A 26,669-nucleotide genomic window follows, 5' to 3' on the forward strand; every position below is an offset into this window, starting at 1 on the left:
GTATTGAAGAATGTTTTTCTATCTACGCAGTTGTAAGCCTTCTTGAAGTCAATGAATGTTACTGTGGTGTTCCTGGACTTTGTTGTTGTTAATATTGTTTTCAGGCATCAGATCTATTCACTGCAAGCGCTTCCCTTTCTTAACCCTGTAAAGGGACACCATCCTCTAGCATTACCCTTCCCTGACAGAAGTAATCAGTATCAAAAATATATTTTTGAATTTTGAATAGGTTAATACTGTCTCAAACAATGGAGAATCTAGGATGGAATGTAACAGTATTGTGAAAAGGAAAGTTGCTACTCAGCATGTAGCAGAGATGCTGAGTTGCTGATAGGCTATCTGTGGCTCACCATCTCCGCTATATGAGTAGCAACTTTCCTTCTCATAATATTGTTAATATTGTCTCAGATATTTTTCTAAAAGAATTTCATGTGATTTTGTACACAGTGTATTACATTTCAGACTAAAATCTATTAAAAAAAATTACTTTATTTTTGTTGTAACAATCAACATGTACTAGCTCCGTATGTACAGTTAAAATTATTTTTTTTAGAAACATTTGAAATCATAGAATATTTGGGACACTTAAAATTTCTATTATTATTTACACAATTTGGCACTATGTATTATGTTAATTTCAGGATTCATTGGTAAAATGATAACATAAGTTATTGTAAACCCTTTGGAATATTGTTAGTACCGCAGAGTGAAGTAGTAGTGGGCATGCCTCTGATGTGATCGGACATTGCAATAAAACGTAGCAAAAATATTTTGTGGTGAAGTTTGAGAAGTGCATCATTGTTTAACACAAGAAAAACAATGTTCAATATACCATGTCTTATTATGGACATTCTCCATCAATAAAATAACATGTAATGTGTAAACCAGAGTGCTGCTTCTTGATGCTACCATAGGTTCATTTTGATGCTACTGCATTGCCACATGGGATTTATGCAATGGATTCAATAAGTTTAAGTGTTCCTGTTCACTATACATTATATTTCGTGCAGTAGATGTTCGGCAGCAAACTTAAAAAGTCTTGCTGTTGATACACAATTCAGTCTAAGACTGACATACGGTGGCATACAAATCCCCTCTATTTACATGATTTTAAACATTTACTGTCATTGTTACGTACTGAATTTTACATATTAACAATTAAAGTTTTTACATACTAGCAATTAAAGTTTTTCCATACATCTTCCCAAATTACATAGAAAATTACATGTAATTAGAATGAATAATTTCATACAAAGACAGGAAAGAATCTGTTTCTATCAAGACTATAAATTACATGTTTTATCATTGCAACAATATAGTTCACTAATTTGCATATATTATTTTACTGACTTAAAGGAAAATCACCCTATCATTTACAGGTGAACAGAGTGATTAGTTTTATTGAATGAAAGGCCTAGATTGAATTAATTAAATTTTGCGCAAGTAAAATTTTACATTTCTATGTAGTTGTAATTGCAGTTCTCTAACACCAGTCAGACCATAAGCATGTTTGATTCTGACTGAAAAATCATCCTGTCATATTTCTGTTAGGAGACTAAACAATTTCTGACATGAAAAAGATAAAAATAGCTGTCTCTCAATGACGTGAAATATTGGAACTTTTATCATTAATTACTCCAAAATTACAACAGCAATTTTATTCATACCAAGTGCTGTAATTTGTATTGTGTGTAAACTATGATGGTACATTAGTTTTTAATCCAATATGTTTCCTTCATTCTATATACTGGTGAGACACATGTCAAAGCAACAGTTCAAATTAGTTACTAAATTGCTGCATGAATAATCTTTGGTGTCACATCCAGTTAACCAGAAACATGTTTCCTTCAATTCTATATACTGGCGAGATACAATGTAGACGATGTCAAATCGACAGCTTAAATTGGTGTAAATTACTAATATTTCACATATGCCCTCTTTTGGAGAGTGAAGATGAAATAGAATACAGGACCCAAAAAGGGGTTGTGGTGTCACAACGTGCTTTTATTTTTGGGAAGAACAATGTAATTTTCGGCTTTGTTGACATGTAGATTGTAAAGACAGTTTGATATCGAAATATGTGAGAAAATAAAATTTTTGAGTAAAACAAAAAAATACAGCACAGACTCACTTCAAATTTATTACGTCAATTGGAACCATGAGAACCTATAATGTCAAAAATTCTGCTTCAAGAATCAGCCCCTAGACATGAAGAACTGGAACCAACTATGAGAAAAGAAGATGTGTAAAAAGTTTATTATAAATCTTACTCCTCTCAAAACTTATTAAAAGAGTTAACCATAAAGACAATGACAATCAACAAATGATGTGAGGGAGGGTTAGATTACAACCCTCCTTGGTATCCTCCTATTTATGGATCTACCTGAGCCTCTAGCCAATTTAACATGATTTTGGATAGAATTTTGTGTCACAAGCAGTTGTGAAATTCCTCTGCAGTTATTATGGTCTGTTTCATCTCCTTTCCCACAGAGCATGTGTATTAGGGCTGACTTCCATTCTTCTGGTACCTTTTCTGTTTCCCAGATGTTTTTGATTACTTGCCACACTTGCAAGATGAGGCCCTGCACTTGGGACCAGCAATGGTGGAGTTGACTTCTGCATCTAAACATCAATTATTCTTCAAGATTGTATCACATTTGTCTTTTAAGCTATACATCTCATCAAGTAACAGAAAAAAATTCATTTGTGTTGGATTTTAGACTTAATTCATCTTTACAACAATTTTGACACAATCAGTACCAACACAACTGTAACGGTTTTCCACCTTACATTTTCAGGGTGTATATTACCCAGGACAATCAGGAGATCCAGGTAAAACCCAGGAATTCGTTCATCTGAGAGAAAATTGGGAAAAACCCAGGAATTTTTTAGAATTCTGGGAACTTTACATTGTTTTAGTTTTCAGTTAAATTTTTGTAATTTTGACTGGTAAGAACTGATACTCTAATAAAGGATATTACTGTATCCTGCTACTGCAGAATAATACTGCAGCAATAAAACATGAACGAGAGAAAAAAATGAAAATAAGACTTAAATTGCAAAGGAAGTGCGCCTTAGACAACAACAAAAGACAGTGCTCATACAAGCGTCTGCCAACAGCAAACTGTGTCAAAGGCTTTAGGAAGACTGTCCAATACTCTATAACAATAAATTGCCTGTGATGAGCGTGACATCACAAATGTTAACGTTGAATTCATTTTAGCAATTACAAATAGCACATGCGCAGTTGAGTCGCATATGAGTAGTACGTCCTCCTGCTTCTGGCTACAGAAATGTGGCTTTTGACTGTGTAAGCAGTCACAGCAAGCAGCTAGATGCTACCAGAGAAAATTTTATTGGTATGCCCAAGCTTCCAGATTCACTAATGTGCAACAGGTCTGGATCTAGAAGGAGGGGGGCAGGGGCAAACAGAGGTATCTGACCTGGCTGGTAATTTCAGGGGTCGGGGTTTGTGGGGGGGGGGGGGGGGGGACCAAATTCATATTCTTAAGGAAGAAAACCTTGTTTCACAAAGTGCCTAGTATCCAGTGCCCATTGGCCTATCGATTAACTTATATGCTTTTGAAACACATTCTTATTCGTTTTTGAAAATTTTGGACAGATTCTAAGTTGATTTCTGAATGAATCATAAGTTGATTTTTGAATGCATGCATGATGTACATGATGTCTCGGTCAGGGGAATCCTCATTGCATCTAGAAATAAACTTTCCTGCAGGCAAAATGGGACGGGACTATAAGAGCTGAGCGGAGTAAAGCGGAATGGGTGAATGCCAATTGCTGTCTAATGATGTGGTTGACTTGGTTTTCCGAATGATCAGCATTGTTACAATTATTAATTAAATGCATACATTCAGATTACCAGAGTGGATATAAATGACTAACAGGAATAACAGGTAAGAAATATTACATATTATCCAAGAAACACTAATAAGGGCAAGTTGTACAGTCCCTAGCTAACAGCTGCTTAAATTCTGTTCTGAAAGTAGCGCAGAAAATGCACTGCATGAACATGTAACAATGCCTAACCAGAGAATAATCGTGGGATACAAAACTGATTATTCTGGCAGTGTTTGTGAAGTTAACCAGTGAATAAATTTTGACAATGGCAGGAACAGTTACAGAATTAGTGATGACAAGATTGTTTGTTAGAAGAAGGAAGGAGAAGAAACAAGGACATCACACAAATTATGGAAGAATATGATGATTCCAAATTTATATAAAAATATAAAATTTTCATACTACTACTTTTCAATCTCATGCTTGAGAAACTGGAGTGTATGAATGAAATGTGGAACTATTTCCTAACTTAAAGCTTTTTGCTTGTAGTATGCCTAATAGGCATTCCATATTGGTACTTCGTGAATTATAGTCTGTTGTTTTATGAAAATGCCAAAACAGTCTCATTTATTTGGTGTCTGTTACAATTGCTGCAATATTAGAAATGTCTATTTTGTTTTATCTAGCAGACAGTGACAAAGTAGATATAATCTGATTCATAAACTACACCAGTCTTGGGTAGATTTGTATTAACAGCTTTTTTTTAGTATTAGGCAACAACATTTCAATTTTTCATGAAGCAAAACGTTTGACAAACTTTCTTTCACAGAAAGGAAAGCACATCATGTAAAGCTGTAGCAATATTAGGGAGAAGCAAATGCTAGGAACTAAGGATTGAATAAATGTGTACTGTCTTGCTTGTCTCTTGTCTTTACTGGTTTTATGAAGCCTCAGATAACAAATAATCTCATCCAGTATTAATTGTGAGGTCTTGTTTTTAAACTGTCCAACTGGGAGCAGGAGAGGTACCACAGGGCATTTTAATTTCCACTCTCTTGAATATATGAATAACATGTCTTTCATTTCCTTGAATGCATATGTTTTATGTATTAGACTCTTCAGGAAGATGTGTGCTACAAAATGGACATATTTTTCAAAATTTGATTTTTTTTAAATTTTTGATGTCCTATCTTGAACACTCTTGGGAGGGGGGCTGGTAAGGGCATGGAATTGCCCCCTCGAGGGAGGGAAGAAGGGAGGGAGGGAAGGAGAGAGGGGGTGGCAGAGGTGTGGAATTTCCCTGGTTTGGAAATATCGTAGATTTGGGATTGAGCCCCAGAGCAGTCTGAGGTATAGTGGGAAAATGCATAGTCTCCACGTACCCACGTTTACATTTAGTAATTTTACCATTTCCTCTTTGTTTACTGCTCTCATGTCAAATGAAAACAAATTGAATTTCTGTGGCTGGGAGCTATCAAGTGAAATAAAACACATTCACATAATTACAGAAGGCTAAAATAAGTTATTAGTTTCAGACTTTATTTTATTTCCACCTTCTGACACTCAAGGATCAATCACCTTGCAGAACAATGAAGTTATTTTTGTCAGTTTGCTAAAGAAATTTGGCTTTTATTAATTTTTTCCATCGAGGCAGTCAGTCTATTTGAAACAAAGTGTTTTATTCCACACTATTGGCTAATTGTTTGCTGCATTTCAAGTGCATGTTTTCATCTTCTAGCATGCATGGCATTATACCATAATAAAGAACCAAACATGAGACTTGTACTCCAAGAAAATTTACATCAGTAAAACCACATTGAAAGGCTTAATATCAGGTCAAGGCATACTTCATTGGGAATCTGGACATACAAATATGCACTTAAAATTTGCAGTTAAAATGTGCACATTTTAGTATGGTTCATGCTCTTGTAGTATCCTCTAATGTCTTGTTTCCTTTACGGGCTTCTTGCATCATTGTAGCTGCGCATGCACAGTGACAACTGTTGTCTGATGCTCTCTGGGATGGCAACTGCTGAAACTAACCTATTTCTAACAGCTCGCAGGAAAATATTGCGAATGGTGGTTTGAAAAGCACTAGTTTCAAAGTCAATTTTCTTTTACAAAAGTTGAACTATGTGCAAGAATGTACAATGAATTTCTTAAATCACAGAGTGTTTGACTCTCATTTAAAAGTAAACTCTTTGATGATGAGTCATTTAGTATAATTTTGAAACATTTATGTTGTTACTAAAAATATTACTTACACATTTGTGTGATATATCTTAAAGTGTAACATGTGCAAAAAAGGTCAACATTATATGTGAGAGTTAGCTTTTCTTTCAGCTTATTAAAAATAGAGACCTATGTTATATGTTAAAGCTTTGCTTTTCCTGTAGCAACACTATGTATGTTAATTTAAACCATTAACTCTTCCTGTTTGTGTGTTCTACATAAGAGTGATGATGCTATTGGCTACTAAATTGCCTGTCCTATGCTCTGAATGTCCACTGTCATCAGCTGGCAATATCACGTGACATGAACTATTACTGGCTTCCAAAAGCATATTGCAATCTTGATTTCACTGTTTCAGAAAGAAGCATGTGGTGTTCAGTGGAATTCGAATTTATACTTCCTCAATACCAAAATATGCAGCGAACACGTTGGTGCATATCAAAGATCTTTCCAAAACGTGTTTTTTTCCCCTGAGTTTTGTTTTCCAAAGAGCCAGTAAATTCTACACTTGCGTACAAAATCTATAACTATCCAAGAATACCATATGCAAACAAAAAACGCGAGTGTAATCGTAATAAGGAAGCAGTTGAACTAACACAGAATGACATTAAAACAAAAAAAGTGGTAATGCATATAGTGTTGGCAAAAATTACTTAACAATTGTTCACCAAAATATACATTCCCTAGCAAATAAGACCCAACAGCTAGAAGTGGAGCTGGAGTCTACAGAGTGCTCAGTTGTTTGTCTCACTGAGCATTGGTGCAATGAGGCTGAAATTTATCAATTAGTCTTGCAGTCTTATAATATAGCGTGTGCATACTGTAGGACTTCTATGAAGTGTGGAGGGCGTTGTATTTATGTAAAACAAAATTATCAGTATAAGACCAGAAGCGATTTAGGTGTAATCAGTGAAGAGCAACATGTTGAACTGGCAGCAGTTGAAATCAAGGACCAGTACAGGTGTAGGAATTTGATTATCTTATGTATATACAGATCTCCTAGTGGAGACTTCAACATCTTTTTCTCCAAACTTAATCATGTTCTTGACAAGCTATCCACACCAAAGAACCACATTCTCATATGTGGAGACCTAAATGTAGATAAACTGAATCCTGATTCTACATGGGATTCATTACAAAGTCTTGCTCAAAGTTTGAATCTAGTTCCAATGGTTAACAGTGCAACCAGAATAACAAAATACTCAAAGATAGCTGTTGATCAGGTATTGACAGATTTAGGCAAAGAAAACTGTGAGGTGATGGTAGCAGAGCTAGGATTATCTGATCACTCAGGTCAAATCATTAATATAAAAGTGGCTCCAGAAGAAACACAGAAAATGCATATTTACAGACGATTTTTTTCTAAACAAAATAGATATGAGTTTGCCAAACAGATAGCAGGACAAACATGGGACTCAGTATACTCAGAGGTAGATGCAAATGAAAAGTTCAAAAATTTCATGACATTGTTTAAATTAAATTTTGAAGAAACATTTCCTAAAGTATTATGTCCATTATCGACAGCAGGAAAAAACAAGTGGGTCACAGAAGACATAAAAAATCTTCAGAAACACTAAAGTACCTGAGCTCCATTAAACACAGCTAAACTAATCCTGCTTTCTCACTCTTTTATAAACAATATAGGAAAACATATAGGAAAATATTGCTTGCAGCAAAGAGAGCTCATAACTCCAAACTGGTGCTCTCTGCAGAAAACAAAAATAAGGCAGTTTGGAAGATTGTGAAGCAGGAAACTGGTACCAGGAAAATGAATCTGTCAAACTTGAAAATCAAAGAGGACGGGACTCTAATAAAATACCCAATATATTTGGCAAACTACATAAATGATTATTTTAGTAGCATAGGAATGAAATTACAGGAAAATTTTCTAACAGCCCCTCAGGTCAAAAAGCCAAATAATGGTGTATTACACTCAATGGTGTTATTCCTTATAACACAGGAACAAGTCTATAAAGCAGTCAGCAAACTGAAAAACAAAAACTCAGCTGGTCTGGAGGAAGTCCCCATTTTTATAATTAAGGACTGTATCAAGAGCCTACTTCCACCTTTAGTTGATATTATAAATCAATCTTTCAAGCAGGGCTACTTTCCAGACTATTTAAAATATGCTACATTACTACCTCTCTTCAAAAAAGGTGATGCAGGAAAAATTGAAAATTATAGACCAATTTCTCTACTCTCATGCTTTGCAAGAATATTAGAAACTATTATGAAAGATAGGCTAATGAATTATTTAAATAAATATGACTTACTGTCTGTTGACCAGTTTGGATTTCGAAAAGCACAGAATCAGCAACAACACACCTCACAAAACACATTCTAGAAGCGTTAGATAAAGAGAACTACACAACAGGTTTATTTCTTGATCTAACTAAAGCATTTGATACAGTAGACCACAACATATTGTTAAATAAGTTAGATGAACTGGGAATAAGGGGGCTTGTGAAAAAGTGGTTTCAGTCATATTTAAAAATTAGAAGACAGATAACTGAAATCTCCCACATTTCATATTGCTCAAACTATATTGTAAAGTATACTTCAGACCCAAATTATGAAAATATAGGTGTCCCACAGGGTAGTGTCCTTGGCCCAATACTATTGCTCATTTACATAAATGACTTCCCACAGAGCATCAAGCAGGGACAAACGATATTGTTTGCAGATGACTCAAATGTTCTAATCAGTGGCAAATCACCAGATGCACTGAAAAAAAAAGCCAAACAAACACTAAACAGTAAGAAATGCTGTTAACTTCTATGTCTGCAAAAAACCACACTATAACAACTTTAAGTTAAACGATGAAACTATAGAATGTGTAGACTACACAAAATTTCTTGGTATGCATGTTGACAGTCAGTTAAAGTGGGAAGAACATATTAAAATACTTAGTAGAAGAATTGCTACAGCATGCTATGCTCTTAGAATTCTGACTGCAGTGTGTGATACTACATGTGTCAGATTTGTATATTTTTCTTATATCCACTCTGTTATTACCTATGGTATAATATTTTGGGGAGTCAACAGTAAAAATATTCAAATAGTTTTCAAATTACAGAAAAGAGCAATTCGTATAATAACCAAGAGTGGTAGTAGGGCTCACTGCGTTGAACATTTCCAAAAGCTAGAAATCCTAACTGTCCCCTGTGAATCATTTTTCAAAGTATTGTGTATGTAAAAAAACATATTGACTGCTACATGAAAAATTCTTTAGTACACAGCTATGAAGCTAGAAACCAATACAATCTGCATCTAAGAGGAAAAATAAAGTTATAAGTCAGCAGAGCTTGTTGTACAATGCCATTAAATTATATAATAAATTACCCCAAAATATAAAAGATATTGACACAATTGGACAGTTCAAAACAAAACTAAAAGTTTTTTTATTAAATAAAAGTTATTATGCAGTAATGGACTATCTAAATTAAAGCATGTAGTGTAATTAAAGTAGCCTGCATTGTAATACATGAGGAAATAATTATAATATGAAATCCAGAATTGTACAGTACTAAAAGAAAATTACATAAGGATATAAAACTAATGTAAGATACCTTAAAAAGTGTGTAAATACTAATTTTATGTGTATAAATTGTAGGTATATTGTATTGTATACGATTTTGCTGACGAAATCCACACAATGTAAATTGTTAGATGGATCAATAAAGAAATCAATCAATCAATCAAACCATTCAAAGGATTGATATGTTTTACAGTTCCAAAAAAAAATATACTGCCATTTAACACATAAAAAGTGTGCTTTCACCTGGGAGAAAATGAACTTTTAACTCGGAAATCTGAAAACTGTTTTTCATTGTGCACATGTACACCCTGCTTTTATTCACATCACATTTTAGTGACTTGTTTTCTGCAGTAGCAGTAGTTGGAAATTCATCATTTATGTCACATTTTAAAGCTGACCACAATACGGTGTGGTGCTGCACACACTATTTCTGAATCATAATTTATCATTGTCACACTTTATCTATTTTTGTATCATTACAATGAGAAAATACATTTTCATCAACTGATTTCTTGAGTTGGCACACATTTCTCACTTACTTTCACAGAATTAATAATAATCATCAGATTATTATGCTAGATATTTGTACTTGTTATCTTGGTTCCTTTTACTGTTTGGCTATGGTACTAGAGATGTCAACTTAATACAGAAATAGTAGTTAACAATCAAGCTGGCATATAATTACTGACAGGCTAATTTAATTCTAAAACATTTGCTTGTGATGGTTCTTGCCTTTTATAACATCATCTTGAGTTCTGCTTGATGAGTCTTCATTTCAGCCACATACATTATCCAGTACTACAAACACATGAACTTTATATATATGAAGAAGGTATCTGTTCTTTTGGACATATATATGTAAAAGGCTCATCGGCCATTTGACCATCTTCTCCTGTGCAGATGCACAAACAGTGCCTGAACTCTTACGGGTATCGGCAAAAAGCCACGAGTAATGAATATAATGGGCAGGGGCACCATGAATATAGAGCAAGACAATAAGTTATGGAAATGATAAACCAATGTACAAGCTATGCATTCACATTACATGCAATATTACTGACCTTATGTATTTCATCCAGGCAAAAAATAGAGCGTGGAGTGGTCTCTGAATTTATGAGACAAATGTTATTGGTGCCAACATGATGGTTACATTGTTATTTTAGAAGAAAATTGCAAAGTGAAGAAGTGATCTAAGGCAGTACAATAAAAACCAGTTTGTGCCAGAGAGGAACATTACACTATGGAAAAATATTTACAATAAGTTACCAAAAGAAAGTAAAGTGAAAAATGATCTAAAAAATTTAAAGCAATATTAAAAGAATGTGTCTTAATGCATTGCTTCTATAGTCTAGAAGAGTCCCTCAAAAATCTTTGAGAGCCTAAGAAAATTAATGTTACGTATATAAGCGACATACTTAATTATTTACAAAAATATTGCTTAAAAATGACTACCTACTTGTAACATGTAAAGAATGTAATCATTAATACTGTATAATTTGCTCATATTTTCAATTGTAATTTTCTAATGAAAGTCACAAATGAAAAAAATGTATTCATTAATACTTAGAAAACACCATGTATACATAAAGATAAATTTAGATCGACACGTCTGACATCTGATGTGCTATGCTGTACATGTAAGATTTACAGGACCAAATAAAAATGAATACAAAGACAAAAAGAAGAAAGTACATCTTACCTCCTTGCTGAATAGCTTCATACTGTTCTCATGGATCTTTTTTTGTGGTACTTTTGAAAGAAATGAGAGTATATCATTGCTGTCTGTTGAATTACATCCCAAAGACGCTGCCAATTTTAATGCATTCTTGCGTGGCTCATTTGTGAATGCCCAAGGACAAAATGCTGCACCACTCTGAATAATCGCCTTATGGAAAAGACCTGTAACCAGGTGAGGATATTATTAGTGTTAGTACCTGTCTCATGCACTATGGTGTAGAACAGGTCAGGTCATGAGTTACTAATAAAAAAAAAAAACTTTTATTCACAGATTCACTTTACCCAGTTAAATTTGAATGTGTCAAATAGTGAAAGGTATCTATGTAACCGTAGTAAGTACATAATTCTTTTCCTCTATGAATGATACAAATTATTTGTAGAACTCTCTGTGTCAGCCATGTGATATCATTGAGCACAAGCTTGAATTTTGTGTGTTTGTGTGTCTATCAACATAACAACATTTTCGTTTGGTAAGTTACATCATCTTTGTTTTATATATATCTTCCCACTAACGCCAACCTGTCAGAACTCTGGAGATGGGAACTTGCCCTTCGGTATATCCTCTCTTCTCGTTTCCGCCAGGCCTCAACCTCCGCTAATTTCAAGTTGCCGCTGCTCATACCTCACCTGTCTTTCAACTACATCTTTGCCTCTCTACTTCGCTTTGACTGATATCTCTGCCCAAACTCTTTGCGTTTACAAATGTCTGCTTGTGACAGTGTATGTGCGGATGGATATGTGTGTGTGTGCGAGTGTATACCTGTCCTTTTTTCCCCCTAGGGTAAGTCTTTCCAACACCATACCCTCTCCCTTAAAACCCACATCCTTTGGTCTTTCCCTCTCCTTCCCTCTTTCCTGATGAAGCAACTGTTGTTTGCAAAAGCTTGAATTTTGTGTGTATATTTGTGTTTGTTTGTGTCTCTATCAACCTGCCAGCGCTTTCGTTTGGTGAGTAACATCAGCTTTGTTTTTTTTTTTATCCTGCCAGCACTTTCGTTTGGTAAGTCACAAAAACAAAGATGTTGTGACTTACCAAACAAAAGCACTGGCAGGTCGATAGACACACAAACAAACACAAACATACACACAAAATTCGAGCTTTCACAACCAGCGGTTGCTTCGTCAGGAAAGAGGGAAGGAGAGGGAAAGATGAAAGGATGTGGGTTTTAAGGGAGAGGGTAAGGAGTCATTCCAATCCGGGGAGTGGAAAGACTTACCTTAGGGGAAAAAAAGGATAGGTATACACTCGCACACACACACATATCCATCTGCACATACACAGACACAAGCAGACATTTGTAAAAGCAAAGAGTTTGGGCAGATATGGCAGTCGAGGCGGAAGTACACAGGCAAAGAAGTTGTTGAAAGACAGTTGAGGTACGAGTGGCGGGAACTTGAAATTAGCAGAGGTTGAGGCCTGGCGGATAACGAGAAGAGAGGATATACTGAAGGGCAAGTTCCCATCTCCCGAGTTCTGACAGGATGGTGTTAGTGGGAAGTATCCAGATAACCCGGGCGGTGTAACACTGTGCCAAGATGTGCTGGCCGTGCACCAAGGCATGTTTAGCCACAGGGTGAGCCTCATTACCAACAAACACTGTCTGCCTGTGTCCATTCATGTGAATTGACAGTTTGTTGCTGGTCATTTCCACATAGAAAGCTTCAAAGTGTAGGCAGGTCAGTTGGTAAATCACGTGGGTGCTTTCACACGTGGCTCTGCCTTTGATCGTGTACACTTTCTGGGTTACAGGACTGGAGTAGGTGGTGGTGGGAGGGTGCATGGGACAGATTTTACACCGGGGACAGTTACAAGGGTAGGAGCCAGAGGGTAGGGAAGGTGGTTTGGGGATTTCATAGGGATGAACTAAGAGGCTACGAAGATTAGATGGACGGCAGAAAGACACTCTTGGTGGAGTGGGGAGGATTTCATGAAGGATGGATCTCATTTCAGCGCAGGATTTGAGGAAGTCGTATCCCTGCTGGAGAGCCACATTCAGAGTCTGATCCAGTCCTGGAAAGTATCCTGTCACAAGTGGGGCACTTTTGTGGTTCTTCTGTGGGAGGTTCTGGGTTTGAGGGGATGAAGAAGTTGCTCTGGTTATTTGCTTCTGTACCAGGTCGGGAGGGTAGTTGCAAGATGCGAAAGCTGTTTTCAGGTTGTTGATGTAATGCTTCAGGGATTCCTGACTGGAGCAGATTCGTTTGCCATGAAGACCTAGGCTGTAGGGAAGGGACCGTTTGATGTGGAGTGGGTGGCAGCTGTCATAATGGAGGTACTGTTGCTTATTGGTGGGTTTGATGTGGACGGACGAGTGAAGCTGGCCATTGGACAGATGGAGATCAACATCAAGGAAAGTGGCATGATATTTGGAGTAGGACCAGGTGAATCTGATGGAACCAAAGGAGTTGAGATTGGAGAGGAAATTCTGGAGTTCTTCTTCACTGTGAGTCCAGATCATGAGGATGTCATCAATAAATCTGTACCAAACTTTGGGTTGGCAGGCCTGGGTAACCAAGAAGGCTTCCTCTAAGCGACCCATGAATATGTTGGTGTACGAGGGGGCCATCCTAGTACCCATGGCTGTTTCCTTTAATTGTTGGTATGTCTGGCCTTCAAAAGTGAAGGAGTTGTGGGTCAGGATGAAGCTGGCTAAGGTAATGAGGAAAGAGGTTTTAGGTAGGGTGGCAGGTGATCGGCGTGAAAGGAAGTGCTCCATCACAGCGAGGCCCTGGATGTGTGGAATATTTGTGTATAAGGAAGTGGCATCAATGGTTACAAGGATGGTTTCTGGGGGTAACAGATTGGGTAGGGATTCCAGGTGTTCGAGAAAGTGGTTGGTGTCTTTGATGAAGGATGGGAGATTGCATGTAATGGGTTGAAGGTGTTGAACTATGTAGGCAGAGATACGTTCGGTGGGAGCTTGGTAACCAGCTACAATGGGGCGGCCAGGATGATTGGGTTTGTGAATTTTAGGAAGAAGGTAGAAGGTAGTGGTGTGGGGTGTTGGTGGGGTCAGAAGGTTTATGGAGTCAGGTGAAAGGTTTTGTAGGGGGCCTAAGGTTCTGAGGATCCCTTGAAGCTCCGCCTGGACATCAGGAATGGGATTACCTTGGCAAACTTTGTATGTGGTGTTGTCTGAAAGCTGACGGCGTCCCTCAGCCACATACTCCCGACGATCAAGTACCACAGTAGTGAAACCCTTGTCCGCCGGAAGAATGATGATGAATCGGTCAGCCTTCAGATCACGGATAGCTTGGGCTTCAGCAGTGGTGATGTTGGGAGTAGGATTAAGGTTTCTTAAGAAGGACTGAGAGGCAAGACTGGAAGTCAGAAATTCCTGGAAGGTTTGGAGAGGGTGATTTTGAGGAAGAGGAGGTGGGTCCCGCTGTGACGGAGGACGGAACTGTTCCAGGCAGGGTTCAATTTGGTTAGTGTCTTGGGGAGTTGGATCATTAGGAGTAGGATTAGGATAATTTTTCTCTGTGGCAAAGTGATATTTCCAGCAGAGAGTACGAGTGTAGGACAGTAAATCTTTGACTAGGGCTGTTTGTTTGAACCTGGGAGTGGGGCTGAAGGTGAGGCCTTTGGAAATGACAGAGGTTTTGGATTGGGAGAGAGGTTTGGAGGAAAGGTTAACTACTGAATTAGGGTGATGTGGTTCCAGATTGTGTTGATTGGAATTTTGAGGTTTTGGAGGGAGTGGAGCAGGAAGAGGGAGATTGAGTAGATGGGAGAGACTGGGTTTGTGTGCAATGAGAGGAGGTTGAGGTTTGCTGGAAAGGTTGTGAAGGGTGATTGGGTTGCCTTTCTGGAGGTGGGAAACCAGGAGATTGGATAGTTTTTTGAGGTGGAGGGTGGCATGCCGTTGTAATTTGTGGTTGGCCTGTAGGACGATGCTCTGAACAGCCGGTGTGGATGTGGGAGAGGAAAGATTGAGGACTTTTATTAAGGATAGGAGTTAACGGGTGTGTTCATTGAACATTGACACAAGCAGACATTTGTGTCTGTGTATGTGTGGATGGATATGTGTGTGTGTGTGTGTGTGTGTGTGTGTGTGTGTGTGTGTGTGTGTGTGTGTACGAGTGTATACCTGTCCTTTTTTCCCCCCTAAGGTAAGTCTTTCCACTTCTGGGATTGGAATGACTCCTTACCCTCTCCCTTAAAACCCACATCCTTTCGTCTTTGCCTTTCCTTCCCTCTTTCCTGATGAAGCAACCGTTGGTTGCGAAAGCTTGAATTTTGTGTGTATGTTTGTGTATCTATCGACCTGCCAGTGCTTTTGTTTGGTAAGTCACATCAACTTTGTTTTTAGATATATTTTTCCCACGTGGAATGTTTGCCTATATACAGGCACAATAAAATAACACACAAACACACACACAAAATTTCTAGCTTTCGCAACCAACGGTTGCTTCTTCAGGAAGCATATTTCCCATGTGATTGTACACATTATCATCCCATACGTTTGTAGAACCTCAGTACCAGTTGTGAATCAAACACATAATGATCAAACAATCATTGCTCTTTCAACTCTTTTCAGTAGGGTAATGCACAGTATTTGGTGTATGTTAAACCATCAGTGTCAAAGGAGGACTATATTACACAGATCAATGCAGCCACTAATACTGAGTACACAACTGACTATGTGCCAATATCTTTGTAATGTCAATACACACTCTGACTTTAAACAGGTTGACAAAATTACTGTACAATATTTTGAACCATGTCAAGATTACTCAATGAAATGTTGACTGACCTATTTCCACACTTCAAAGCAACACAAAGACAATTCTGTAGATCTCCAGATTGTAGCTAGTATTCCCACATAATATATTGTTAGTGTCTTTTAAATAAACACTATATTTATTCTGCTTTTTTTCCTAGGCAGTATTGAATTTTCCTGCTGTAAACAATAGTGACATATTATATAGCATCAAATTCTGAGACTATGTTCAACTGTTTATATGTAGTTACTGTAGTTTAACTGTTTATATGTAGTAAAACATTACAAAATGCCGTATCATCTATTACACAAATGGGCAGTAGGCTATTTGAACCTATGTTAGTTATTTTCATTCCTATCATGCTAGCTGCTTATTACCTGAAGTATATGAGAATTTGATAAGGCAATGAAACCTACCTTTAGCCATTGGTGACAGCATGAGATAGTGCACAGACGCACCACCTGCACTTTCTCCGAAAATTGTAACGTTGTTTGGGTCTCCACCAAATGATGCAATATTTCTCTTGACCCACTGCAGAGCCATCACTTGGTCCTTGAGGCCCATATTTCCAGGTAAAACTGAATCACCTGTGCTTAGAAAACCTATAGAATGGAAGAGAGATATCAATGTCTGCTTACTGATAAAATATAAAGAATTTTATCTTACTATGTTAAAATATGCTAAATGTATTGTGAACATTGTAATGCACCATAACAATTATACTTTTGTGTTCTTGCACAATAATACATAAGATTAGGTAATAAGTAGAACAACACTATTAGCGATAGGTGAACACTACTAGTTATAAACATTTTTGCCTTATTTGGACATATTTGGTAAAGCAGTATTGTCTTCATTGAGAGTTTCCTTTTACTTTCAATATGAAATATACACACACAAAAAAAAGTTTTGTACCACCTCAGTTCCAAAAGTTCTGAAAGCTGTACAGAAAATTGGACTAGACATCAACATAAACATCATTTCTGCCCTTTTTATTGCTCATGAAAACCACACATTGCATGTTGTACCACCATACAGTGAGACCTTCAGAGGTGTTAGTGCACATTGCTGTACACACCAGTACCTCTAATACCCAGTAGCATGTCCTCTTGCACTGATTCATAGCTGTTTTCATCATGACATACTACCCACAAGTTCATCAAGGCACTGTTAATGCAGATTGTCCCACTCCTAAATGGTGATTCAGTGTAGATACCTCAGAGTGGTTGGTGGGTCATGTCATCCATAAACAGTCCTTTTCAATCTATCCCAGGCATGTTCAATAGGGTCCATGTCTGGAGAACATATTGGCCACTCTAATCAAGCAAAGTCGTTATCCTGAAGGAAGTCATCCACAAGATGTGCATGATGGGGGCGCAAATTGTCATCCATGAAGACACATGCCTCACCAATATGCTGCCGATATGGTTGCACTATCGGTCAGAGGATGGCATTCACATATTGTACAGCTGTTATGGTGCCTTCCATGACCACCATTGGTGTATGTCAGCCCCACATACTGCCACCCCAAAACAGCAGGGAACCTCCACCTTGCTGAACTCGCTTGACTGCGTTTCTATGGCGTTCAGACTGACCATGTGGCCTCCAAACATGTCTCCAATGATTGTCTTGTTGAAGGCATATGCAACACTCATCGGTGAAGCGAAATTGATGATGCCAGTCTTGAGCAGTCCATTCGGCATGTTGTTGGCTCCATCTGTACCACACTGCATGATGTCATGGTCCCAAAGATGGACCTCGCCATGGACGTCAGGAGTGAAGTTGTGCATCATGCAGCCTATTGCGCACAGTTTGAATAGTAACATGACGTCCTGTGGCTGCACAAAATGCAATATTCAACAGGGTAGCATTACTGACAGGGTTCCTCCGAGCCATAATCTGTATGTAGTTGTCATCCACTGCAGTAGTAGCCTTTGAGGGGCCTGAGTGAGACATGTTATCGACAGTTCCTGTCTCTCTGTATCTCCTCCATGTCTGAACAACATTGCTTCGGTTCACTCTGTGTTGCTTGGACCCTTCCCTTGTTGAGAGCCCTTCCTGGCACAATGTAACAATGCGGACACAATCAAACCACGGGATTGGCGTCTAGGCATGGTTGAACTACAGACAAAACAAGCGGTATACCTCCTTCCTGGTGGAATCACGGGAACTGATCGGCTGTCAGACCGCCTCTGTCTAATAGGCACTGCTCATGCATGTTTGTTTACATCTTTGGGCAGGCTTAGTGACTTCTCTGAACAGCCAAATGCACTGTGTCTTTGATACAATATCCACAGTCACTATCTATCTCCAAGAGTTGTGGGAACGGGGGTGATGCAAAACATTTTTTCATGTGTGTAGATTGTTAATATTTCTGATGAAAAATCAATAATTGTAGCCTGTGCATTCGTCTGTCAAATGTGTGTATTCCATTGAACATCTAATAACTTTGTGATATTTAATTAAAAAATTTCACTTGTAAACAGTAAAGAAGGGAATATGTTTTAGTACTAAAATTTGGTGCAGTGTAAAGAAAGGTCTGTTTTTCTCTATAGATGGCTGAAACAATAATGCTTAACTATATGAGACAGAATCTACAAGACTACATGAAAAACCATTATGACTTCCGAAAATGTACACTTTTTTGTGTTTCCACTAAGCATTGCTGTATATGATTGGAAGAGAGAATAATAGTATACATACGTTTGTTTGTATTTTGCATACTGGAGTGAGGGGTGAGTGCTCAAGAGAGTATATAAAAATCTATTTACTGTCGGCAGTATATGTTCTTTGTCTTAAATTTTCAAAAGGTAGCTTATTTTTTATTACTCTGGCAAATGGCTTATATCTGTGGATGCATTGCTGTTCTGTAATCTGTATGTACTGCACATTAGCCAGGATTTTTTTAAAAAAATCTGTCTTCTCATCTTTTAGCAATCATTTGTACATTGCCAGTTTTAATGAAATTTTATGTAATTTTTAGCTTTAGAATCTACTGAATAATTAAAAGTGTCCACCTTTTCTGGTTGTTATCATCATCTGGCTGATATGCAATAGATGTGTTCAGTGGAAAAAGAAAAGTTCATGCTTGCAAATTTATTGTTCAATGCAACACAGGAAACAGAAATTTTTTCTTACTGGGAAAAAGTAAGGTTAATGAATGTCACGGTTGATAGAATGGGGCACAAATATGAACTAAACAAGGATGTTTATTAATTTTGCAGTTTTACCAGTCTTTTCTGTCAGTTGCTCAAAGTTCAAAAACACATCAACAGATTCTTTGACTTCCTTATTACTTTGGACAAGGTTTTTTTCCAAATAAACATTGTTTTAACGTTAGCACAACCGATTTTCATACATGCCTTACTCACAGAGTGGATCTATTGAGATCCTACAAAAGTTGGAATTTATCTGTATTGGAAGCACACAGTACAATGTCATGAAAAAAAGTGGTAGTTCAAGTTTAATTAAACAATGTTCTTTCATCTTTCTCTCTGTTTATAGATCTGAAAATTTCCTCTACAGCCGCAAAAACTGTTTTGGCAATGACAGTCCTCTTTGCCTGAGTCCTTTGTCAATTTTGAATTTCTCACTATCCTTATGAAGTTCGATTTACACTGAAGCTGTTATGACATATTCTTCTGTACCAGTATACTAACACAGATTTATTCAGTATCTTTTCCCCAAAGGCCATTAGTACAGACTTTGGTGAAATGAGGTCAAAGCGTTCTCAAAATCTTTGAGTTCCGGACAAAGTGGTAATTAACACTCGTTTCTCTATTTTCTCCATAAGAACCATTTGAAAACTGTGAAGTGAACAAAATTAGTTTAGAGTTGACATGGATTTTTCTGTCTTTTCCATCTCCATTCATATTGAACTGAGTCATTACACCAGTGTTCCAGTACTGGGGAACTGTCTTCCTCCACAAACAACATTTTTCACCTCCCTTGACATTATTTCCAGAATTCCATTATTTTCATTAGTAACTACCGAGGTTTCTGGTTAGTCTCTTGAACAATGCAAAAATTTAATAGAAGTTCAGAATACTTATGCAATTTTCTCTCTCTGCAACCTGTCACTGCAACCTGTTACTAATTACAGTAATCTGTTTGTTGATGATATAAGTGTTGAAAAGAAAGAGAAGAAAATATTGTATGCAGATGACATGATAACACTGAACAGCGACCAAAATGTGGAACAGTTTGAGAGAAGAGCAAACATTTGTGCATACATAACAATTTGATTGCTCTTGGAAAATGGGCTGCCTATAAATCTAAAAAAGATGGCGTATGTAGTTTTCAGATCAAAGAGAAGGATATGTACATAGTTTAGAGGTGGATTAAATGAGGCTGGAAGAATTGCTACTAGTTCTTAGCTATTGCTGTGGATAATGAGTCAAAATATGAAAAACGTATAAATTCTGTCTACAAAAAACTCAGTTCCATCATTTTCGTAATGAAGCAGCTATCACAATATGCAGACAAGCAGATTCTCTGCACACTATACTATAGCCTCTTTGAACCATACCTGCAGTATGAAGTGACAGTGTGGGAAACTCAAACACTCAAGAAACAAAAGAAGCAATCAGCATCATTGTAAGTAAAAAGTCTTATGAGACATACAGAAACTTCTTCAAAAATACAGGTATCTTAACTTTTACATCTTTGCAAATATATAAAGCAATAACATACATCACAAAAGATAATATAGATTGGATTACAGATACTAGTGTAAACACCCACAACACACAGAGGAAGAATGACATATGAAGCACACATCCTGTCTGCAAATGCTTGAAAACGGAACACATTACTCAGGTATCAAATTGCTAAAACTGCGACCATTTGGGAGTTGCCAAATTCCAAGATGGCGCCGGGTAAACCCTCCTCGTGTAATGATGTCTCAATTTCCATAAAAAGTGATAGTGATATGTGCAAAAATTTGTGTAAAAAAGGTTAAGCGTGGTATCCTGTGTATCGAGTGCAAGTCGTGGTACCACGATAAATGCGTAAAAGTGAATCTGAAGTATATAAAAGACGATCATGATTGGACATGCCGTCAGTGCCTTACGAGTGCCACGAAAAACGAAACACTGTACACACTAAAATCAAAAGAAACAATAATAAGGGTTCTATCAGACGATTTAGTGACTATAACAACGAAATACCAAGAACTCCAGAAGAAATATCAAGAACTGGAAATAAAATACCAAGGATTGGAGCAAAATCATCGCCTAGCACAAGATGCCGTAAAAGATCTTTCTACGCAAAAAAAGTGGCGAGTGCCGATGCCGACTAAAGCATGTAAACAAACAGTAAGTACAGCTTCGGTGATACCGCTATCAAATAAATACTTGGTTATAGACGAAGACTGTAATAAAACCGCAAGCCTAGCACAAGATGTCGTAGAAGATCTTTCCACGCAAAAAACGTGGCGTGTGCCGACTAAAGCATGTAAATAAACAGTAAGTACAGCTTCGGTGATACCGCTATCAAATAAATACTTGGTTCTAGACGAAGACTGTAATAAAACAGCAAATAGGGATGAACCAGAATCAGTGACTAAACGTCCAATAAAGTGCACAGTCAGGAAAATTTCTACAACTAATAAAACAAGGAACTACAAAAAACGAGTTCTTGTGCTTGGAGATAGTCACGCCAAGAGACTCGCCGAGAAAATGAATGAATACAGTTCATCATTTACGGCCGCAGGAATAACTAAGCCAAGCGCGCCTTTGACCGAGATAACGAAAAACAGTAATTCACTGAATGAGTTATCTAAGAATGACACGGTCATAATCATGGGTGGAAGCAACGATGTATACCGAAACGAGGGTAAATTTGCCACACAATGTCTAAAAACAACACTACTGAACCTCAAAGTGCCGAATATCGTAGTCACAAGCATGCCTCATAGAAACGACCTGCAGGACAACTCAATCGTAAATTTGGAGCTTACAAAAATAAATAGACAATTTCGTAAAATATGCAAGTATTATCAAAACGTAACATTCTTTGAGCTTCCCAATTCAAGAGAACTGTTCGCGAAACAAGGTCAACACTATAACAGCGCTGGGAAGTCGTGCATTAGCAAAATGCTGACAAAACTAATACAAAAAGACGACCACGCTGTAAGAAATACAATTGCAATACAGCCAGTTTCTATCAAGGAAATACGAAAACACTTTAACAGCTGCATAACTAGTAAGTCAGTCGCAGCCACAGCATCAGTGCAGCCAGGATCATCACTTGAACAAGAAGAGGCAGCGCCAGAATCATCTTCAAGAAAAACAGCGAGAAAATGTGAGGATCCAACGGAAGAAACAGTGGCCAATCCATCAATCAGTAGGATAACCATAACACCCCATCACCAAAAGGATTTTTTAGACCAAGGCAAGAGAAACGTAAAGACTACAAGGTAAGCAGTGCTCAGTGCTTCTCAGTCTTCCACCAAAATATGCAATGCATAAGAAACAAAGTGCAACAATTAGAAGTGGAACTGCAGTCTATTGACAGCTCACTTGTTTGCTTAACAGAACATTGGTGTAACGGTTCAGAATTATCAAATGTAGCACTACATTCATACATTCTAGCCTGTCATTACAGTAGAAACACTATGAAATGTGGTGGATCATGCATATACGTGAAAGAGGGGATTATGTATAAAATTAGGAATGACATCATGGCATTAAGTGAAGATAAACACATAGAAATATCTGCTTTAGATATAAAAAACCTAGATGTATTCCAAAGACTAACAGTACTATGTATTTATCGTGCTCCCAGTGGTGATATGGACACATTCACTACAAAGTTAACCCAAGCATTAGATATGGTCTCCAGCCCCAAAGGCAAAATTATCATTTGTGGAGATCTAAACATTAACATGATGAACCCAGATATGTTGTACAATAATTTTCTGAACATTATGTATGCTTATGGTGTATCACCATTAATTAACACTGCCACTAGGATAACCAGATATTCAGCTTCAAGTATTGACCATATGCTAACAGACATAGAGAAAGATAGATGTGACGTTGTCATAGATGACCTTGGCATCACAGACCATTCCAGTCAGTTATTAAAATTGGGTATAGAATTAGATAATAACACTAAAATACACAAGTACAGTAGGGTTTTCTCTAAGTCAAAAGGAGCTCTATTTGCTGCACTACTTAACCGTGAAACATGGGAGGAAGTGTACAGAGAACCTACTATAAATGGGAAGTTTTCAAAGTTTCTGTCAGTATTTAAATTCAGGTTTGAAGAAGTGTTCCCTAAAGTTCTAAGAATCACTAAATCATGCAACAACAACAGCTGGGTAACCAATGGGATAAGGAAATCTGCTGAAACGCTCATGCACCTCAGCTCAATGAAAAACTACCATAATGATTCAGCATTTCGTAACTATTATCATAGATACAGAAAGATCTATAGAAAAGTATTGTTAGTGGCTAAAAGGTACCAAAATGACAAATTTATAGAAAAAGCCAGTAATAAAATCAAAGCAGCATGGAAAATCACCAAACAAGAAACTAATAGGAAAAAATTAAAGCCAGTAAACATACAGTTTCAGCACAATGATACCAAAATAAATGATCCCAAAAAACTAGCAAACTTTGCCAATCAATATTTCAGTAACATAGCTACCAGACTGCAACAGAAGTTCAACAAATCAAAGCAATCACAAACGCTGAACAAAATAGCACACACAATGATGCTACGACCAACCACAGCAGAAGAAGTATCCAATGTTGTGAGTAACCTAAAATGTAAAAATTCAGCAGGCATAGATGAAATACCTGTGTGCTTACTGAAGGACTGCATAGACAATATCAAAGACCCATTAGTGCACATCATCAATGAATCCTTCTCCATGGGTTGCTTCCCAGAAATACTAAAGCATGCAAAAATCCTACCTATATATAAGAAAGGTGACCCAGAAATCATAGAAAACTACAGACCAATCTCATTACTGTCATCCTTTTCAAAAGTCATAGAGACCATAATGAAAAACAGGCTCATGGGGTACTTAACAAAGTTCAATCTTCTGAGTAAAGAGCAATTTGGTTTCCGGGCTGGCAAAAGCACAAATTCAGCTGTAGCTCACTTCTCAAATGTTATCCTCGAAGCACTAGACAAAGGAGACCACATAACAGGGATCTTCCTTGATTTGACCAAAGCATTTGACACGGTAGACCACACAATTTTGCTAAACAAACTAAATGCACTAGGAGTAAGAGGAGTAACAAACATGTGGTTTCATTCATACCTGCAAAACAGGGTCCAACAGGTGGAGATCACTCAAACCAACTCCAATCACACCTTTCAAACCCAGAATCCATCAACATAGGAGTCCCCCAAGGAAGTGTGCTGGGCCCAATCCTCTTTTTAATATACATAAACGATTTTCCACAAAGTGTCAAACATGGTGAATCAGTACTGTTTGCTGATGACAGTAACATCCTAATCAAAGCTGAGTCGCCAAGTGCACTCAATGAAAAAGCTGAGGAAACACTTTAGCATGTATGCCAATGGTTAGAGACTAATAAATTAACCCTAAATGTAAAAAAAAAAAAACAACAGTATTAGCTTCCACTTAAACAGAAAACCGAACAGTAGCAAGCTAAAAGTTAATGACGAGCACATAGAATGTGTACCATCAACAAAATTTTTAGGCATGCATGTCGACTCTCAACTAAATTGGACCAAGCACACTGCGGTACTTGGAAAGTGAATAGCTTCAGCATGCTATGCACTTAGGATTATAAATTCAGTGTGTAGTAGCCGGTGTACTAGAACTGCATATTTTGTGTATGTCCACTCTATAATTAGTTATGGCATAACCTCCTGGGGATCAACAGAGCAGAATAGACAAACAATATTTAAGTTGCAAAAACGGGCCGTACGAATCATAACAAAAAGTAGCAGTAGATCCCATTGCACAGAGTTATTTAAATCTTTGGGTATATTGACAGTTCCGTGTGAATACATTTTGCAGACAGTAATATACATAAAAAGACACATTGACCAGTTCCTGATAAACAGTTCCATACATGCACATGACACTAGACACAGACAACACTTACACCTCTATAGGAAAAACAAATCAAAAACTCAAAATAGCATGTTATATAATGGAATTAAATTATACAATAAACTTCCACAAGGGATCAAAGACATAAGCAAAATAGATAACCTGAGGAAATCGCTAAAAGAATATCTCTCGGAATCGTGCTTTTATACTGTCAATGATTACTTGAGATGATGTGAATGCATAGAAATATGTAAAAATTAGCAACTGTGTCATTAAGTGGTTTAAAAATGCATCTTGTTATAATATTCATGAATTCCGATTGTGACAATTATAAATTTGTGTACCTATTGTATATACTCATGTTGACAACATCCATACAATCCTGATTGTCTACGGATGGATAAATAAATAAATAAAAAGAAATAAATAAAATCCTAAAAACCTGCATGACAGTGCACATGACATAAACTTTTCAGAAAACTTGAAGGACTATATGGTGGAAAACAAATTTTACAGTATTGAAGAGTATTTATCACATTAAATTTGTGTATAATTGATGATGTTACAATGTTATACAAATGGTTCAGAAGTAGATGACAATGAATATTTTCTCCTTTTAACCTATCTGTACACCATGCAATCCTGGAGGATCAAATAAAATTCAGAATTTAAATTCAGGTTTTCCTTGTTAGGACACTGTACTTGCATTTGGGAGAGGGACAATTCAAATATCCATCTGGCCATACACTTACATCTCCTATGGTTTCACTAAATCACTGCAGACAAACAGCTTCAGACAAAGAGCAGATGACTGATTTCCTTCCCTAGCCCCCCCCCCTCCCCCCCCACCTTGCCCTAACCCCCCCTACCGCCCCCCTCTACCCCTCACCCGTTCATCTTGTGCTCTGTCTCTAAGGACTTTATTATCAACAGAACAATAAGCTCTAATTTTCCTTCCTTCTTTCACTCCTCTGTATGGAATCATTTGTTAATATCAAAATTAAATACAAATTGTTTAACGTTGTGAAGCATGGTAAGAAATATAACAGAAAATGTATGAGGCACTACAATACCATAAAACTTTTGATTGGTAGGTTTCATTACGCACATTTTAACAGTTAAGTAATTAGTATAATTGAATTAGGACAGGTACTCTGAAGAGGTAAAAGAATTATTTATGATATATACTTGTTGCATTAAGTTATATGAATGTGGAAATATACTTTTGTGGGTTCTTTAATTCTGTCGGAAGGGTTTCTGGACTATAAGAGGTGATGACATGTAACTTGAGCAAATACTAATTGTACTTGGAGAATTGGAAATTTGTGATACGGTCTAATGGGACCAAACAGCTGAGGTCATCGGTCACTAAGCCAAAACACTACTTAAACTAACTTATACTATAGACAACCCATGCCCGAGGGAGGACTCGAACCTCTGAGATGGGGAGCCGCACGGACCGTGACAAGACGCCTTAGACAGTATGGCTACCCCGCATGGCACTAATTATAATGTGTAGTATTATGTGTTCAGTGATGCATCACAGTTTATTGTTGCATGTCTGGGAGGCTAGGCAGCAGCAGCTGAAGAACAAATGTG

General features: G+C 37.3%; 1 protein-coding gene across 1 annotated transcript in view; it reads right to left on the minus strand.

Moving 5' to 3' along the window:
- LOC126334669 (esterase FE4-like) overlaps positions 1–26,669 on the minus strand; it is a 212,270-nt gene that overhangs the window by 78,442 nt on the left and 107,159 nt on the right. Inside the window, exons 4-5 of the mRNA XM_049997135.1 lie at positions 16,447–16,632; positions 11,268–11,467 (exon numbers count right to left, since the gene is read on the minus strand). Coding sequence (XP_049853092.1) covers positions 11,268–11,467; positions 16,447–16,632 — 386 coding nt within the window. The remainder of the gene's footprint in view (positions 1–11,267; positions 11,468–16,446; positions 16,633–26,669) is intronic.

Source organism: Schistocerca gregaria, chromosome 2 (genome assembly GCF_023897955.1).
Source record: "Schistocerca gregaria isolate iqSchGreg1 chromosome 2, iqSchGreg1.2, whole genome shotgun sequence".
Lineage (NCBI taxonomy): Eukaryota > Metazoa > Arthropoda > Insecta > Orthoptera > Acrididae > Schistocerca > Schistocerca gregaria.